This window comes from Manis javanica, chromosome 4 (assembly GCF_040802235.1).
Source record: "Manis javanica isolate MJ-LG chromosome 4, MJ_LKY, whole genome shotgun sequence".
Classification (NCBI taxonomy): domain Eukaryota; kingdom Metazoa; phylum Chordata; class Mammalia; order Pholidota; family Manidae; genus Manis; species Manis javanica.
Genome location: NC_133159.1, coordinates 114,818,069 through 114,833,344, shown reverse-complemented (window position 1 = coordinate 114,833,344; position 15,276 = coordinate 114,818,069). Strand labels below are relative to the sequence as shown.

General features: G+C 56.8%; 2 protein-coding genes across 8 annotated transcripts in view; one reads left to right on the top strand and one right to left on the bottom strand.

Annotated features, from left to right (window-relative positions):
• The window catches only part of TOP3A (DNA topoisomerase III alpha), a 56,628-nt gene extending 52,529 nt beyond the window's left edge, over positions 1-4,099 (top strand). For all 6 annotated transcript variants that reach the window (XM_037019505.2, XM_037019506.2, XM_037019509.2 and 3 more), the window contains 2 exons: positions 642-1,327; positions 2,732-4,099. In XM_037019505.2, the coding sequence (XP_036875400.2) occupies positions 642-1,327; positions 2,732-2,910 (865 nt within the window). In that variant the 3' untranslated portion in view covers positions 2,911-4,099. The remainder of the gene's footprint in view (positions 1-641; positions 1,328-2,731) is intronic.
• A 4,935-nt stretch (positions 4,100-9,034) lies between these two features.
• MIEF2 (mitochondrial elongation factor 2) lies at positions 9,035-14,649 on the bottom strand. Of its 2 annotated transcripts, none has more exons than XM_017666847.3 (4): positions 13,926-14,649; positions 11,917-12,071; positions 11,553-11,733; positions 9,035-11,053 (listed from the first exon to the last, which is right to left on the bottom strand). In XM_017666847.3, exons 2-4 carry the CDS (start codon positions 12,058-12,060, stop codon positions 10,002-10,004), a joined length of 1,377 nt encoding a protein of 458 aa, XP_017522336.1. In that variant the 5' UTR covers positions 12,061-12,071; positions 13,926-14,649; the 3' UTR covers positions 9,035-10,001. The 2 variants fall into 2 exon arrangements, with proteins under 2 accessions (XP_017522336.1, XP_017522328.1); XM_017666839.3 differs by having other exon boundaries at positions 13,980-14,645.
• Between the last annotated feature and the right edge of the window lie 627 nt (positions 14,650-15,276).

Below are 15,276 nucleotides of genomic sequence, written 5' to 3'. Positions count from 1 at the left end.
GCCTAGAGCCATCATACAGAACTGGCCCTCAAACCTTTTGTTCATAGGATCTTTTACACTCTTAAAAGTTACTGAGGAACCCAAAGAGCTTTCCTTGTGGGTTACATATATCAGTATTTACCATATTCTAAATTAAAGCAGAGATATCTTAGTAATTTGTTTATAACAAATGCATTGCATACAAGCAAATAACATGTTTTTAGAATAAAGTATATTCTCCAAAGCAAAAAAATAAGAATGCATTGTTTTCCATCTTGATTAACATCTGACTTAATCAAAGACAGTTGGAATCTCCCATCTGTTTCCTCAGTCTGCTGAATTTGTTGCATACATGGGAGAATGACAGCTGAACAGATGCAGCCTCTTAGTGTGGTTATCGAAGAGTTTCAACCTTAGCTTGAAGGCCCAGGAGCACCAGAGGCCCAAGACCACTGGCCCTGGGAAACCTTTGAGAGGCTTCTGTATTTTGGGGATTCTTGGGGTGTCAGATCTGCTCTCCCTCCCCTCTGCACTCTGATACCTGGAGGGGCTGGCGGTTGGGCATGGACTTGCAGGGCAGTGTGGGAGAGGGTGCCCTTTGGATCAGGGAAAGGACTCTTGCACCTTTTGTTAATGTTTTTTCTCATCTCTGGCCTCACTAGGTTGAAGTTGAAGTTTAAACGTGGTAGCCTTCCCCCAACCATGCCTCTGGAGTTTGTTGGCTGTATTGGTGGGTGTGATGAGACCCTGAAGGAGATCTTGGACCCACGATTTTCACGAGGTCCCCCGAGAGCTGGCCAGACAGTCAGCCAACCCTCTGGCTACCTGCAGGCCAGCCAGTCCCTGAACAGGATGGACAACTGCCAGCCTCCTGACACTTGGCCAACTGGGCCCTCAAGTGCTCTGGCCCAGATTCTGCCACCGCCCACTGCCACTGGGGAAAGCAACTCTGTGACCTGCAACTGTGGCCAGGAGGCCCTGCTGCTCACTGTTCGGAAGGAGGGTCCCAACCAGGGCCGGCAGTTCTATAAATGCAATGGTGGCAACTGCAACTTCTTCCTGTGGGCTGACAGCAGCCCCCCAGAAGCAGGAGGGCTGCCTCCCTCAGCATCAAAGCCCCCTGGGGGCTCAGTGGGACATCAGCCAGGCTCGAGGAACCCCCCGGGTGGGTTTGGCAGCTCTGGTGATGACAGGGGTGGTGGCATGTCCTGCCTGTGCAGCCAGCCCACTGTCACACGGACAGTGCAGAAGGACGGGCCCAACAAGGGGCGCCAGTTCCACACGTGTGCCAAGCCAAGAGAGCGTCAATGTGGCTTCTTCCAGTGGGTGGATGAGAACATGGCCCCAGGTGAGGCGGTCACGGGGCTCTGTCCCTACAGCAGCGTCGTGTGGGAGCAGCTCCTGTGGCGGTTCAGGGGCAGGCGCTGCGTGCAGATCCCTGCAGCAGGGGTCAGGAGGGGTGTGCAGGGTGCCTTGCTCCTGTTTCCTCATGGTCACTTTCAGCAGGGTAACAAACAACACAGTGTTCATTCCAAATTAAAGGGTGGCAGCCATTAACTGAGGAGCTGCCATGTGCCTGGCCCTGTGCTACATGGCTGTATATGTATCTTCATCAGGTAAATGATGTGACCTCGGTTTCATGAATAAGGAAGTTGAGGCCCAGACACATGAACTGGCTTGTTTAGGTCACCCAGCAGCACAGCCCTGTCTCCTCTAGATCATCTGCAGCCTCATTTCTTAAGATGAAGAAACTGGCCCAGACGATACCTGGGAACGTGCCCAGGGTGTCACAGCTTGGGCTGTTGACCCAGAAATGGTTATGGGGAGAATTGCAATCCGGACATTGTGCACAAGATAGATAATGTCCTTGAAGGCACTTTGAAATGGTCCCGTACACCCTGTACACAGCAGAAGCTTAATTAAGAACTGGGAATGGCTGAGAGCCTCATGTGAGCTTTGTGGTCTGACAGCTGGGTCCAAAGCCCAGCCGTGGCTTGAACAGATGAGTCAGACTCAGTTTCCTCCTTAAGATGGGCACCTCCCACCTTTCCAGGGTTCCTCTTTTATGAAGGAATTTGGTTAGTCAGACTGATTCTAGTGGGTCACCAGCTCTGCATGTACAGAAAGAGCCCAGAAGGCTTGGTAAAGGCGTGGGGCTGGCCCCCAGGGCCTGAGGGACCTAGAGACAGCCACTGCCGTGACAGACACACAGTGGAATTATGTGAGAGGTAGTCTGGCCTTGCACACACTTCAGGTGTGCAAGGGCCATTCATATCCCCCTTTGGAAGGAAGTGGTGTCCAACCTCCAGGCCAGACACTGCTGGTCGGCTGCCCTGGGCAGTAAGGCAGCTGGTACTGAGAGGCCCACCTGAGGACCAGCAGGGCAGGTCTCTGTGTCCGGCTTGGAGGCTGGGGCGGCCTGCTGGTCCCGTTGCAGCCCGTGTGGCGGGCCAGTTGCGTGCTTGGTCTCCACCTCTGTAAAGAGGACACACACAAAGTGACAGCCCGCCCTTCTCTCCAGGACAGTGAGGGGGGCAAGGCTTCAAGGGCTCAGGGTCCTTAGAGCGCAGTATCGGGGTGACAAAAGGTGGTGACGGGTGTGTTCACAAAGCACAGGGAGCTGGTTGTGGGTGGGCGTGGCCACATAAAAGTTGGGAGGATGCCCTCTGCCCTCCACCAAACACTAACCTGTATTTCCTGCCACTTCAGTGTGTCCATACTAATCTCAGCCTTACCCTGACTCTTCCCGCAGGGACTTTTGGAGCCCCATCCTGGCCAGGAGGCAGAGGAAAAACACAGGGGCCAGAGGCCAGAAGCAAAAGAGCACGGGCCAGTTCCTCAGACACGGGGTCCACAGCCAAGAAGCCCCGGAAATGCAGCCTTTGCCACCAGCCTGGACACACCCGTCCCTTCTGTCCGCAGAACAGATGAAGACAGGTCAGGGTAGAAAAGGCCACTTCTCAGACCTGCCTCTTTTGTCTCCAGAACAATATGTTTCCACTGGGAACATGTGCCACCTCGCTGCCCCGGAGGCTTTGAGGAAAGTGGCAGCTTTTGGAGCCTGCCTGTATTAGGACTCAAGGTCCAGCCTGCTCTCCTAAGGCCACCTGTTAGACAGTGGCCCTCTGCCCAGGGCTAGGAGTGGCTGCGGCCTCAGAGAAGGCACAGCAGCTGCTCCCTGTGGCCCAGGGGGTATGGTTGCTGTGGAGTAGCTGATAGCAGAAAGTTTTGCTGCAGGGGTGGGAGGGACATCCTGTAGCTGCAACCTCCAGGGCTGCCTTCGCCTCCAGAAAGCCCGCTTGAGGGCCTGGCGCTCCCAGAGCAGGCTCGGGCCGCCCGGAAGGGGCTTCTCTCTACAGACATCCTGAGAAGGGTGATGCAAGGAATCGGCCCTAGTTCTAAAATCGTGTGTACAGAAGCAGCGAGCTTTCTGTTTACCTAGCAGCTGCCACAGCCAGTACACCCCCCGGCCCATGCCTCAGTGAAGACTCTGCCCTTCACTCTGGTGGGCATGGTGCAATGTGTGTGGGCACAGGGAACAGCCAGGGCCCGAGGAACCTCTCCCCAGCCTCCAGCCCTCAAGGCCTCCCCTCCCAGCCCCAGCCTGTCCTCCCCGTCCCTGGGCTGAGCTGGAAGCCCAGCCTCTCCTGGCCCCCAAATAGCCTGTCCCACAGAGCAGAGGAGAGAGCCGGAGCCAGAGTCAGAACGCCCTTTGTCTCCACACCTCCTGGAGGTGGTCACATTCCTTATTTGCTTTACAAAAAACCTGATGAATAATATATAGCCATATTGGCTTTATTTTATATTTTAGGGTATAAGCAGAAATGGGGCTAGAGTTGCCCAGGGTCATACTGCAAGGCAGTGAAATGAACTCTCCTCAGGTCTTGGGACTCCCGGCCTCATACTTTCTGTTGGCCTAGTAGCTCTGTGCCCCAGCTGAGGGCAGGGTGGAGGGTTTTTATAAGTGCAGATGCCTGGAATGGCTCCTGGAGCCTCTGTTCAGTGGGTGTGTCATGGCCCTGCGTTTGTGTTGCTTTCCTTGGCAGCTGCCAGTCACTCTCTATCTCTGTGGTTCTACCTATTCTGAACATTTCATTCACATAAATGGAATCATACAGTATATGACGTGTGTCTGGCTTCTCTCACTTGTGTGGTGTTTGCAAGGTTCATCCATACTGTAGCACGTGTTTGCACTTTGTCCTTTTTATGACTGAACAATACTCCACTGTGCAGATGAACCCCATTACATTCATTCATGTCCATGTGGATGGACATTTGGGGGCTGTTGTGAATAGGCTGCTGTAAAAATTCATGTTCAAGTATTTGAACACCCATTTTCAGTCCTTTGGGTATATACCTAGGAGGGACATTGCTGTTCAGGGTGATTATGTTTAGCCACTACTCAATTTTCCATGGCAGCTGCACTTTCCATTCCCACCAACAGTTACAAGGGTTCTTCACAGCCTTGCTGACACTTACTTACTTTTTTAAATTCTGGCCAACCTGGTGGGTGTGAAATGGTATCTCATGGTGTTGACTTGCATTTTCCTAATGAACATCAATGTCAAGCATGTGCTGACTGGCCGTTTGTATGTCTTTGGAGAAATACTTGTTCAAGTCTTTTGCCTATTTTTCAATTGGGTGGTTTGTCTTTCTGTTGAGTTTGTAGCAGTTCTTTATAGATTCTGGATACTGGAAGCATCTGTGGATCTTGATCTTTGCACAGGTAGCTCCCTGTGCGTGTGTCAGGGCCCAGAACTTCTGGCTGGGATCCTGACCCCACTGACCTTCTGTGCCCCCTGGACTTGTGCTTTCCCTGTGGAGCTGGAGCGGCCTCATCTCTACCGGGGTGGTGACATTTGGCTGGAGGCTGGTGAGGGTTACAGTCAGGCCTGACTGTAGTGGAAATGTCGCAGAACCTATGGGGGAGTCTGCCCCACGTCTTGATGGCCCAATCAGGCTGGCAGCACACAGTGCACTGAGAAAGTGATCTTTCCCCACTCCATGGTGACTGGGAAGGTTTGAACCCCATCTGCAGCGTGTACAATGCAGGGCTGAGGAGAAAATGACCCCCACTTACTGAATCCTGGCCCCCCTGCAAGGCAGCACCTGTCTGTCTGATAATGGAAAGTGAGGCACAGATGGGAGAACACCTTCCTCTACAAGCAGCTAGGGTGGGATTGAAGCTGAGTCTCTGCTGCTATGCCCACACTTAGGGCTCCTGGAGAATGGGACCTGCATGGCAGGGGAGAGCCGCCAAACATCCCACCAGAGTGGGATGCCTGACTGACCCAGAGCAGGCTGCCCTGCCCCCCACAGCTGCCCCACACAGCGCTGCTGTTCTGGGAGGGTATCTGATACTCAGCGGTCTTGGAGCAGCTGGAAGCTAAAAATAGGCCCCATGCTTCTAGGCAGCGAGCCACCCCTAGCGCCAGGCCTGGTGTGCCCAGCAGTGCCGCACCCGAATCTATTACCAGCTCTCAGGACACTGGAAGAGACCCTGCCACCCTTTGGGGGTGAATACACAGCGTCCTTTCCTTCCAGGGCCTATTGCAGCCCAGAGCTTAACCTGTTCAAGAATCACACCCAGCATCTGAATTCCCTGGACTAGAATACAAAGGTGGGTGGGTTCGACTAGCATGCTGGGCTGGTGCCACTCACCCACCTCGGCTGGCCCTGCAAGGGACAAGTGTGTGCACCCCATCCCTGCCTTAGACCACCAGCATTCGTGCTGGGAGATATGGTGCTCAGGGTTGACCTGGAAAGCTCATGGAGCAATCACATGCCCCAGAGCCTGGGAGTTGCCTTCTGCCGGCCTGAGGCCCCAGCCAGTGAACTGCTGTCTCAGGGAGCAGCAGCAGTGCAAAGGCGGCACAAAGCTGCTTCCTGGGGCTGCTGGGCCAGCCCTTGGACTATACTGGGCTCTGCCCACTCCAGCCTTACCTTCCTCAGTACAACCAAATGGTATGTGACTGGAGTTTTTAAAAAGAACGTATTTTTCCGATTATGTAAGAAAAATGTACTTAGGCAAAATGCAGTGTGTCACAGATGCATGTGACATAGCAGGTTGAAGGTCCCTAGTTTTGGAGAGAATGGACAGATGGGGCAGCAGCCCTGGATTCCGGGCTGCCGGGTGAGCTCTTCTAGACCCTGACCGTAGTGTCCTTCCTGCCCCCAGAGGAGGTGCACACCTGCTCTGGAGCCCTTGTCTGCCCCCAGGGGTTCTAAGGCTTGGCTCCACACCAGTGAATTCCCTGGGTGAAGGGCAAGTGCCTGTTTGGGACCAAAAGCCGTGAGGCGCCTTCCTTGGATGCCTTGCCCGCCAGGTCAGGCCAGGCATTCGCAAGGTAGATTCTGGCCTGTGAAGGCCTCTGACCCAGGTGGCTCTGCAGCCAGCACTGAAATGGCTTCTTTATTCTTGGTGCACGCCAGCTAAATGTGGCTAGCCACAGACACCAGGCGTTGCTGGTGGGAGTGTGGATTGCACTCCATTTCCACTCAGTGATAGTCTTTGGAGGAGAGATTAGAGAATGTAGTGGAGCAGGTGGCAGGGTTGGTGGGGTGCAGGGCACCCCCAGCTCCCCGCCTGCTGCAGTCCTGCCAGGTACAGCCCAGAGCTCTGGGATGGTTTTCTGGCCCGCTGACCAAAGGCCTTTCAGTATGCAGTTTGGCAAGCTCCTTCAGAGTGGGATGTTTGAATGCTTTCCACTCCCAGGCATCTCCTGATGAGGAAGCTTGTGTGCACACACACTTCCTTCAGGGCTTCTAAAAAAAAAGATTGAAAACAACCAGACGGGTCAGGTGTCCAGGATGAATGGTCCCACCCTGGGTAGACTACTGCAGATAAGTGTTCCCGAAGACCACTGCTAGCAAGTGATTTACAGAAAGGATATGTTTTATATATGATAAGGTATTTTTTTTATTTTAGGGAAATGTGTTTAATGGTGAAGCTTAGCACACTCCAGGACTGGGCATGGTCTGGAGTCTAAGCAGCAGGTGACCCCCACAGAGCCTCATGTGGCAAACAGGATGAGAAAGGCTGCCATCGAATGAGCCCCTTGGCCTCAGGGCGAAGCCCAGGATTGCCTAGGAGAAGAGCTGCTGCTTCAGAGATGGGTTCCTGGCAGAGCAATGATTGGGCTGCCAAACACACTTCCGGTGCCAACCTCTGAACCAGCCACGCCAGCTGTGGCCGCCCCTGCACCAATAAACTTGGCTGCTGTGAACATCCCAGGGGAAACACTGGTCTGGAACTCCCATCTAGCCACCTAGAGTGGGGAGCCACTGTAGGGAGGCTGTTTACGTGGCTCTCTGGCCTGCTCAGGAGGGAGGCTGGCAAGGCCTGATCAGACCGCTTCTGCAGCGGCGGGCCAGGGCATGGGCAGTGCCCGTGGGCTGCATGTGTATAGTCTGCATGCCTGCCTACTGCCCTGCCTGGACTGCAGCGCTTGCCCTGCTTGACTTAGGGTAGAGAAAATATGGGTGACATATTTAAAATTAGTTCCTACTTGCCATTTTGGTTTTGTGTTTTATCTGCACTGGAAAACCTTTTGTGGTGAGCAGGGGGGCATCGCCGCTGTGCCTCAGCCATCGGAACTCTGGCTTGGGGTCACTCAGAAAAGCTAACCCAAGGACCCAGACAGCCTGGTTTTGCCACCACAGCCCAAGGGTCTAAGCAGTAAGACTTGTAGGCCCTGGGCTGAGCACACCTTGCTCAAATAGTTGGAACTTCCCTGCACTAAAGGGGATTGGGTGGGACAGCAGCTGCTGTGCAGTGGGCACCATGTGGGCCTGCGCCTGCCCAGCACACCAGGTCCTGCAAAGGCTGCTAGAACATGATGCTTTGTTCACATCCCTGGCTAAGTTCCAGACATCAACCTTGGATGGGTGATGTAACCACAACACCTCCTCTCTCTCCCTTTTCATTTATCCTGGGTTATCCTAGCCATGCATGAGGGGGATTCAAAGCTGTCTGAAGCAGGAGGCTCACACAGGCCACATGCTGGTGGTTGCCACCTAGGAAAGGCTCTGTACTCAACTTGCTTCCTGACTGCTGGCCAGGTGGTGCCCCAGCCAGCCGCTCACCCATGGTCCTGAGGAGCATGACGTCGGACAGACGCAGGCCTAGCACTGGGAGCTCTTTGATGCACTTGATGTCGGTCAGTGAAAGCAGGGGGAGCAAGGGCTAACAATTCCTGGCTCGGGCTGCTCACTTTGTGCTTGCCAGCAGTTACTCCTTACAACTGTCCTGTGAAGTACTACAGGCCCAGTTTTACTGACCCCTGCTTCCAGGCTGTTCCTTTGCCCGCCATCCACCGTTACAGCTGTGCACAGCTCTCTATGCACTGCTCCTGAGCCAAGTGGTCTGAATGGACCTTGGCTAAGCGCCTCCCACCCTATGACCTTCACCACAGCCTCTCAGTGCAGAATCAGGAGCTGGCCGCATGCCCCTGAAGCAGAGCCCTGACCTCCCAAGGCAGCCTGTGGTCCTGTTCCCCTTCTTGCCATGTAATCAGTTTGAAGGTGTAGGGGTCACCTCAGGAAATGCAGTGGGAAAGGGAGATACAGGATGGAAGCAGCAGCTGTCCTTGTGCCTGAGTGCATGTGGTCCAAAGCCTTCCCCAGGCCTTATCTGTCGTGTGGTGACAGGAAGGGAGCCCCAGCTTTGCTCCTGTGGGGATGCTGAGCTGCACTGCCATCCTCTCTGTACAAGGTGGGAGCAGAGGGGGAGGTTTGCCCCCTCCTTTGGAGGTCAAGGAGAGACAAGAGAGATGGAGAAATCATTTCTCTGAAATCTGGCTGCTGGCTGAAAGACTTTGTGGCAGCCCTGCCCATACTAGAAAGCACAGGGTGAGAGGTTAAGCTTCTGGGAAGAAATAAAACCCTGGCTAGTTGGTCCCCACCACTAAAGTGGGACATCACAGCAGGAGTCTTGTAATACCCTCCTGCATAACCTACTGTTCAGTTAAATCCTGCCTCCACGTTGATCCCAAGCCCTCTGGCCAAGCTTCCAGAATGCCAAAGAGCTGTGTAAGAGCACAGCACAAGTCACGTGGATGTTTGAGTTTTTCCTTTTATTCCTGTTCATATTCTCTGAAACATGACTTTGCACCAGCAATGAAGCAAAGGCTGCTAGGAACATGATCCCCCAGGCAGGACCGATGCCCAGGAGGGGCACAGGCCCTCCCTGACCTCTGCCAGGCTCCAGTGAGAAGGCAGCAGGCATAGCTGAGAGCAGTTCACGGAGGCCAGGCCCGCAAAGCAGCCCCTCTGGGAGGGCACAGCCTCTGCCCTGTGGCCAGGCCCAGCAGCAGCTAGTGGGACACCCTTGGCTACCGGCAACCCAGAGAGCCTGGACTCTGCCAGCAGAAAGGGGCCCTTTCAAGGGCCTCTGCTGCCTGAAGAGAGAACGCCCAGCTGGAGGGAGGAGGGCCTTCCCCCAAGGTGTGAGGCAGGCAGGGTATCAAAGCGCTCCCACTCCAGGCTAGAGGACACGGCAAACCCAGCAAACCCGACAGACACTGGGGAATTCCAGCCTTTACGGCAGCCAAAGCTGCTTTCCAGGGATACCAGGTGACTGCAGCCCCTGGGGGCTACGACAGACATTGCCATCCAGCACTGGCAGCCCAGACCGGCCGGGGGCTGGCACCAAGGGAAGCACTGACTCGCCCTCAGCAGAAAATGGAGCCCAGGCGGCGGGAGTCTGGTTCCACCAGTTGCGTCACTGCTCATGACGGTGGGCCAAGCCCAGGGTCCTGGGATGCGCCCCAAGGGCTGAGGGAGCATGTGGAGTGGTGTAGACTCCAGACTTCTGGACATGGGCCTGGCCATGCTTAGGAGACAGCAACCCAAGCTCTCTGGGCTTGAGGCTTCAGTGACTGGTGCCCATGCACATGCTAACCCCATGGGCTCAGGCAACACACTTTTATTCTGGCTAAAAGCAAGAGAAAACGTGCTCTCCAAATTCCTGGGAGGGAGGCACTCTTGGCTCCCTGGCATGAGGACACGTGCTGGCCACCCATCTAGAGCAGCCACTCAGGAGCCTGCAGGCCATTGTAGAGTGCGTAGCCGATGTCGTCAATCTCCTCCTCTCGCAGGCTGCTGAGGACGTTCACACTGGGGTTGAGGTGGCAGGGCAGGCTGGCCCGCTCCAGGCTGCTGAGGAGCAACCCCAGGGCCTGCAGGAAGCGGTCTCCCAAGGCCTCCTCAGCCCAGTCCTCCTCCTCCTCCCCAAGGCGCAGAACCACCTGGGTCAGGTGGCACCAGCCCAACCTCCCTAGGGCCGGGTGGCCGCAACACACACCACACAGCAGCAGCAGCAGCCGCTGGCGAGCTCCAGCATCACGGTCATCCAGGGCCCGCAGCCTGGCAGCCTCTGCCGGGTACAAGTCCTGCAGCCAGAGGTTCCCAGCCAGCCCCTCCAGGGGCCAGGCCAGAAGGAGGTGCTCAGTGTCGGTTCCAGTGACCGCCAGGAATACGGCAACAGTGAGCTCTAGCTGCTCGTGCTGCACCTCGAGCAGCAGCTCCTCCGAAGCCATGCTGGGCCGGATCAGGCACCCAAGAAGGCTGCCAATGGCTGGCCAGTTGACGGAGGTGGCCAGTGCCTTTCGAAGCAGCTCCAGGAGGACACGGGAAGACAGGTAGCCACCCACCAGAAAGCGGTCCCAGGGGCTGCTCCCACGGGGGCAGAACTCAAGCTGAGTCCTGCGCACAGCCCAGCAGCGAGGGTCCCTGGCCACTGTGTCCACACCAGGTACCAGGCTCCACAGGCCCAGCTCGAGCACCAGGGGAACCAGGAGACGCACATGGTCAGCAGCCCCTGCCTGCAGCCCATCGTAGAGTGGCCCGCTGGGCACAAGAGGCCCAAAGGGCAATTCCTGGAACTTGCTACGCAAATAGGCCTGCAGCTCGAGGGCAATGTCACCAGCCAGCTGTTTGGCAAGAGCCACATGGGCTGTTGGAATGGCCACACGGTCCCGCTCAAATGCCAGCAGCTTCTCCTGGAATGTCAGGCACAATGGTGCTCGGGAGCTAAGCTGAGGCGACGTCTGGGGCTCAGCATCTGCAGGCCCCTCTGCAGAGTAAAGGGGTCAGAGGCCCCATGTCAGAGGCCCCCATGACCAGCCCAGAGAATTCTACCCAATTGCCAACTGTGTGACATCCCTGGGCCTCATTTTCCTCGCCTGTGAAATGACCACCTGAGACAGCACTTAGCTCAACCCAGGTTCTCACCTGGAGTGATGGCCCCAGATCCCCAGGACCCTAAAAGAGCTTCGTGTAAAGCAGGGACACACACCCTAGGCCTCGGGCCCCCATCTGAGGCCCCCACTGTCATGACTGCCACCTTGCTCTGGTTCCACCCTCAGAGTACACATGGCAGATGGAGCCTGAGCACCACCCAAGAGGCAGGAGAGCAGAGACGCGTGCCGCCATCACAACACGGGCAGTAGCGGCCCTGGTGGAGGAGGGCCTTGCATAGGTTGCACAATCCTGGCATAGCCTGGGCTGCATCTCCCAAAAGTGACCACCAAAGGGGCGCCCACCCAGACCAGAGGGGAAGGTGTGCCGCTCACCTGGGGTGGAGGGTGAGGGGCCTGGGAGTGACACGGGCTGGCTGAGGGCAGCAGGTGGGGGCCGGGGCAGTAGGCGTGGTGTGGCCTTGAGCAGGCTCAGTTCCTTCCAGCTCTCCTCCAGGCAAGTGGTGTCCCCCTTGGCGTCATCCTCATCCCGAGGGCTGGTGGCCCGGTCAATGAACTGCAGGCAGAGTGACAGAGCATCAGAAGCCTCAGCAGCCACAGCAAAGCCAGGAGCAAAGCAAACCAGGTTGCTGGGGTAGAGAAGCAGCCACCAGCCGGGAGCAGTCCCTACCCTCCACCCCCAGGGCCCCGCTGTCCTCCTCTGGGAGCCTCAGCTGTAACCGGCCCAGCCTGGCCTTACCCGCTTCACGGCCAGGGTAGCAATGCCCAGCACAGCAGCCCCGCCCACACCTAGCACCAGGCGGGCATTGGCCAGGAGGAAGTCCACTGTGCCACCCAGCACCTCATCACGCTGCTGCCCACGTTTCTGGGAGAACTCTGCCATGGTATGGGCACCTATAAGAGAAAGAGGGTACAGGGACAGCTCAGCGGGGACAGCCAGGCTGGAAGTAGGGCAGGTGCTCTAGCTGCCATCAGGCTGGGTCACTGAGAGTACAGCCCATGAGGGGGTACCTGAGGATTTCTTAGGAGAAAGGGAACACTTGCAGGTTTTCTTGGGAGGAGATGGGGAGCTGCCCAAGCCCTCTGCTTGAAACCAGCAAGCAATTCACCCACCCCTCAGACGGGGGAGCTTGCACAGGAAGACCCTGAGGCAAGTCAGAGAAGGGGGCCCATCTCTCTTTAGGACCCCTGACATCACCAAAGACTGCGAGGTGGGTCTTACCATCACCCCCGCTGCACAGAGAAACTGGCTGCCATACCACACAGTAAGTGGCAGGGATTCAGACCCACAGCTTCCATACCTCTAAACTATTGCCCACCCCCGAGTCGGTCTCCTGGGGCCGATGGCCGTCTTAGAGGCTCCTCACCCAGTTTGTAACCAGGCTAGGCACAGCAGGAATAAATCAAGGCCTAGAGAAGACCACAGCTTGGAGTCCCAGACAGCCTGTCCTAGAGGACCTCTCAGACCTTTGAGTGGACCTCAGTGAGGCTCAGGAGCCCACAGTTACCCCCACATCTCAACAGGGTAGCCCCAGAGCAAGAGATATCAAGTCAAAGGGCAGGACCTGTGAGATGGCCCAGGCTGTCCACGAACTACCTGTCAATAGGTATGTGCCAGTCAAGGCTGAAGGCCCAGCTGAAGGGGCAGTGAGCACTGTACCCTAAGACAAAGACCCCAAACAAAGGACTGGCCCAGTGCCTCTCATGGCCATTCAGATTTGGGACAACCTTGGAATGGCAGGGTGGGGGAGCTATCTTCAGCTGCCAGGAGCCCAAGAAACCAAGAAACATAAAGTAAGATGAGGGAGGGCCTGAAGCCCCAGCTGTTTGCTCACCTGTGAAACTGCAACGGTTATAAGTAAGGAGTCCAGAACTGTGGGGTTCAGTGGGAGAGCACTTGGGAAGTGGAGGCAGAGGTCTCTCCCCTCCCAGTCCAAGACTCAACCTCAGGGTCATCCATGGGGACTCTTGCCCCTCAGGCCCAGAGAGCTGGGTGGGGTGTGTGTGACCAAGGCAAGGTCAGGGGACCAGTCCGACCCCCAAGCAGAACTGTCTCTGAGGAAACCTGAGATGGCGGCGAGGTCGGAGCCAGCTAGGACACCAAGGACTTCTAACCCTCCCTGCTGGGCTGTGGGTGTCCAGGGCCCAGCTGCACAAGATGTCTGGAGCAGCTGAAGCCTGAACCACTGTAAGACTCGGCCCGGATACCACCCCCTCGTTTGCTCAGACTAAAAACAGAACAAGAGGGCTCTGGGGCCCACGTTGGTCAAAGGTTAGTGGGATGGCCCACCAGGGCCTTGCAGCCAGTTTCAGATTCCTCATCAGTGATCAATACTGTCACCAGCCTCCGGCGGGACCAGGAATCCACTTTGCAAACTGTAAATTGCTTTAAATACTCCCCACCTGTCGAAACTAGGACTCAGCCCAGTCACTGGCGGGGTCGCTCAGGCCACAACCCGCAGCGGTCCAACTAGAAGGGGGAGAAGGCGCGGGTGGTTAAAAATAACCCGGCCCTGCGATGCCTCCTGTCTTCCCCCTCCTTCGCCGAACCTGCCGCCCAGGGCCAGCGCTGCGTGGGCCTATCACAGGGAACCACAGCAAGGCCCGGGAAACGAAGTGATGTGCCCAAGACGGGAAGTGCAGGATCGGAATTCGAACTCCTGCTCCAGGTCGAAAGCCCTTCCCTCTTTCCCGGGCCGGGACCTTTTGCGGGAGCAGAGACCACGCCCCCGACCGGCGCAAACTCACTCTCCAAGCCCGGGGCTGGGTGACTAGATACACCCTGTCGCACTCCGGCCGTACCTGCGTCGCAGCTTCAGCCCACCGACCGGAAGACGTAGCGGGTCCGTTCGGGCCCCAAAGCCCGGGCCCGCCTGGAAATGGAACGTGCAGGACCCGGCAACCGAACGCTGAAGCCCTGGGGCCGACCGCTGACCGAGGAAAGGAGACAAGCAGGCCTAGCTCCAATCGGCGCGCCGAGGCCCGTGCCCAAGTGCCAAAATACTGTGCAGTTCAGCCAATGGTGGGAAGGCCACGCCCCTCCTCGTTCTGCGTAACCCCCTCGGCAGCGAGACTCTACGCACTCTGGATTTAAAGGTGCAGAGCTGCGTTTTGAGGCAGCCACCGGGCGGTGTGGTGGTGGTTCTGTGTACGACGAACGAGCCGGCTCCCAGCGACCGTTGTGATGCGTGTGCTCTTGTACCTTGACCCTCGGTGTGGAGAAAGCTGTCTAGGCCCATGTTCCTTCTGAGTGTCGGGCATACAGGCAGCACCTGTCCCGAAGGCCTGTAGGTCTGACCCTTTAGGTCATCTGTGACAGTGCCTTGGGGGCCTCCTTATTCTTTGTTGGCCTGCGGGGCACACAGCGTGATTCAGGGGGCTACCCGGCCACCTTCGTGTCACCTCGTGTGGGCCACAGCCCCACCTGGGCCTGTTTTCTCTCCTGTGAAATGGGGACACCAGACTCCCTCCACCCTTGCGAAGGATGGTCGAACGTATACCCTGCGGCTCATAAGGCATTTATTTATTGGGGCCCTACTATGTGCCGACTAGTGGAGGGAGAAAACAGGTACATGAACAGGAAGGGGTTGTTGACTAAGCGGTAGTAATTCCGCTCCACTTTCTGAGTGCCTGCTGTACTCTTCGAACTACACATGGGTTTATCCATTTGTTTCTGGCGACAACCTTACAAAGCATTTCACAGATGACACTGAGGCCAGGAGCAGACATGGGCCCTTTGTCCAGTGCTCCAGGGCCCAAGAACCTAGGTGCCCTGCCACCACTGGCCGCCATGCAGGGCCCAGCGGGCAGACTCCCTGGGAACCTGCGCCCGTGCGGCCTGGATCCTTAGTCTCTCCCGAGGTCATGGCTAACTTCACCTGCTGCAGCAGTGCAGGAACAGTGCCTGGACCGGCAGGGTCCGCGACACACCCCGCCCTAGGTCGCTGGAACTTGGCCTGGAGGTTATGTAGCCTCCTGCGCGATCACAGGGGGCGCCGGGACTCCTCGAGGGCCTTACGCTCAGTGAACAGATAGGGAAACTGAGGCCCAGAAAGTCCTAAAGCCCCGGCGGCGGGTGCTTCCTGCCGAGTGCCGGTGC

Coding starts and splice junctions, on each gene's coding strand:
- MIEF2 (XM_017666847.3), bottom strand. CDS start 12,060: ATGGCAGAGTTCTCCCAGAAACGTGGGCAGCAGCGTGATGAGGTGCTG. Junction 11,734..11,916: donor CTACCCTGGCCGTGAAGCGG/GTAAGGCCAGGC, acceptor CTCTGCCTGCAG/TTCATTGACCGGGCCACCAG. Junction 11,054..11,552: donor CCCCTCACCCTCCACCCCAG/GTGAGCGGCACA, acceptor TTTACTCTGCAG/AGGGGCCTGCAGATGCTGAG.